We start from the raw sequence: 2,394 nt of genomic DNA on the forward strand, positions 1-2,394 counted from the left end.
TATTGAAGGAACGGATGAATATTTGATGGGGTAGAGAGGGCAGAAGAAGAGCAAAAAAAATAAAAAAGTCAACGGGAGAATACTTGAGATGCAACGGAGGAGCAATGAGATAGAGGAGGCGGAGGAGGAAGAGGATGGAAGGAGAGGACTGGAGAGTGTGAGAGAGAGAGAGTTGGAAGGAAGAAGCAGTGGAACAGTGTCGATGAACGGAGATGACAACGTGTATGTTGGGGTTGGGAAAGGAGACTCGAGCATGGATGCATTGCGTTGGGCTATTGACAATCTTATCACCTCTTCCTCAACTCTTCTCTTTCTCATCCATGTCTTCCCTGAGACTCGCTTCATCCCTTACCCCTGTCTGTATATATCCTTGTCCACTTCTTATTTTTTGTTATATGTGTGTCATCACTCAAGTGTATGTATGATCCTTGTAGTGGGGAGGCTGACGAGGGAGAAAGCAAGTCAAGAACAAGTTGAAAGCTTTATGTCTCAGGAAAGGGAAAAAAGAAGAACTCTGTTGCTCAAATTCCTTCATGCCTGCTCTGCTTCTAAGGTCCCATCTCTCTTTCTATCTTTTGGTGTTTGTTTGGATGACTAAGAGTGAATGTAAGCTAACATATGAGAGAGTAAGTGAGAAACACAGGTGAAGGTGGAGACAATACTGGTTGAGAGTGACTCGGTGGCTAAGGCTATTCAAGACCTCATTACCATTCTTAACATTAAGAAGCTTGTTCTTGGGATCGACAAGTCTAATTCTAGGTATATATACACAAGATGAACCCCGCAACTCTTTCAGTTGTCAGATGACAGGACACCCTTTTCTCTTTGTGGCTTCTTGTAGGAAAGCAACGGTGATGAAAGGAAACAGTGTTCCTGAACTGATAATGAGGAGCTCCGCAGCAGAAATGTGTGTGGTCAAAGTCATATGCCAAGGAAGAGAAATAAGCATGGAGGAGGCAATGATGTTGAACAGCCCTTCTAAGTCTCCACTAGCGCAGCGGCCAAAGAAAGATCAACCCGTTGATCCTTTTGCTTGCATTTGCTTTATCAGTAAGCCCAAAACTAACAGTTAATGTATTGAGAGATCAAGATGCAGAGACTATACATTTGATGTTATGTTTTGTGCTTGGCTAGAGCGAGTAAAAAGGATCTCTGATAAAAACTAATAAGGTTAACAGAAACAGTTACAACATTTTTATAAACTACAGCAGCTTATGCATACAGGAAACAAGCATACAATTCATGGCAATCTATAAAGATCGAAACAACACTTGGATCATTTTACCACATGGTCTTTTAAGAAGAATAGAGTACCATATGTCTAAATGGAACACTAGAAGAAATCAAATTCCAAATAGTTATCAGACCCTTTCTGAGCATTCAGAACCAAACCGGCTGCTGTCTTCTGGCTTGATGGTGCCTCTGCAACACTTGCAGGTTCCTTTTCCAGCTCAACAGGCTTTGGGATTTCCGGTGGAGTTGCACACCGAATCAAAGCCCAGTTGACACCTTCAAAGAATGGGTGCTGCTTAACCTCAGTGGCTCCCCGTTTGAACCCCAGCCGCTGCTGCGGCTCCTTCATGAGCAGGCCCCGGATGAGGTCTCTCGCTGCAAAACTCACCACAGGTGTTTCTGGGAACCGCAGAGGCTGACCCACCACATTGAACAGTGTCTGTCGGTTTCCTGATCCCTTGAAAGGCGTTCTCCCGAAGAGAAGCTCGTACAGGAAAATCCCAAAAGTCCACCAATCAACTGCACTCCCATGGCCTTCACCTTTGATGATCTCCGGGGCCAAGTACTCATGCGTGCCCACAAATGACATGGAACGTGCATCGGTTGGCTCGGCTACCAGCTCTGGCAATGGCCTAACTTGATTTGCGGTGTCATTCTTGGGTTTACGGTCCTTTTTAGATTTGCTTGAGAACAAACGTGGGGAGAAGCAAGTGGTGGGGACGGTGCAAGACGGTTGGATGCAGGATGGCTCTATGCAAGCAGGTTGCACACAGTAAACGTTTTTTCGTAATGGGTCTGACTCGATGGCGGCAGATTTCACTAGAGTTGGGCTGACAAGACAGCGGAGTGAGAGGTCAAAATCAGAGAGCATTATGTGTCCGTCTTCCCGGACTAGAACGTTTTCAGGTTTAAGATCTCGATACACAATCCCCAGCATGTGCAGGTATTCCAAAGCTAGCAGTGACTCTGCTATGTAAAATCTGCCACATATTGAAAACAGTAACCTCATCAATCAGCTGAGGATTCAAGATACTTTTGTCATCCATCCTATACTTTGTAATAAGATAAAATCGAAAGGAATAGCAAATCTTGACAGATCGATCAAGGAAGGATTACTCACTTTACCGCTTGCTCAGAAAAATGCTTCCCCGGCTGGCGTTG

The 2,394-nt window shown here is 44.8% G+C and overlaps 2 protein-coding genes across 2 annotated transcripts; one reads left to right on the top strand and one right to left on the bottom strand.

Annotated features, from left to right (window-relative positions):
• Nucleotides 1-1,183, top strand: LOC104772062 (U-box domain-containing protein 37-like). The gene is made up of 4 exons (XM_010496713.2): nucleotides 1-356; nucleotides 435-553; nucleotides 644-759; nucleotides 842-1,183. The coding sequence occupies exons 1-4, from the start codon at nucleotides 89-91 to the stop codon at nucleotides 1,071-1,073; spliced, it is 735 nt and encodes a 244-aa protein (XP_010495015.1). The 5' UTR covers nucleotides 1-88; the 3' UTR covers nucleotides 1,074-1,183.
• Nucleotides 1,141-2,388, bottom strand: LOC104772967 (serine/threonine-protein kinase D6PKL2-like). The gene is made up of 2 exons (XM_019241643.1): nucleotides 2,354-2,388; nucleotides 1,141-2,213 (listed from the first exon to the last, which is right to left on the bottom strand). The coding sequence occupies exon 2, from the start codon at nucleotides 2,168-2,170 to the stop codon at nucleotides 1,334-1,336; it is 837 nt and encodes a 278-aa protein (XP_019097188.1). The 5' UTR covers nucleotides 2,171-2,213; nucleotides 2,354-2,388; the 3' UTR covers nucleotides 1,141-1,333.

This window comes from Camelina sativa, chromosome 20 (assembly GCF_000633955.1).
Source record: "Camelina sativa cultivar DH55 chromosome 20, Cs, whole genome shotgun sequence".
Lineage (NCBI taxonomy): Eukaryota > Viridiplantae > Streptophyta > Magnoliopsida > Brassicales > Brassicaceae > Camelina > Camelina sativa.

What these genes read in the sequence shown, in the direction of transcription:
- LOC104772062 (XM_010496713.2), top strand. Translation starts at nt 89, where the DNA reads ATGCAACGGAGGAGCAATGAGATAGAGGAGGCGGAGGAGGAAGAGGAT. An exon ending in ATGCCTGCTCTGCTTCTAAG is followed by an intron (nt 554 to 643) that starts GTCCCATCTCTC and finishes TGAGAAACACAG; the next exon opens with GTGAAGGTGGAGACAATACT. An exon ending in ATCGACAAGTCTAATTCTAG is followed by an intron (nt 760 to 841) that starts GTATATATACAC and finishes GGCTTCTTGTAG; the next exon opens with GAAAGCAACGGTGATGAAAG.
- LOC104772967 (XM_019241643.1), bottom strand. Translation starts at nt 2,170, where the DNA reads ATGCTGGGGATTGTGTATCGAGATCTTAAACCTGAAAACGTTCTAGTC.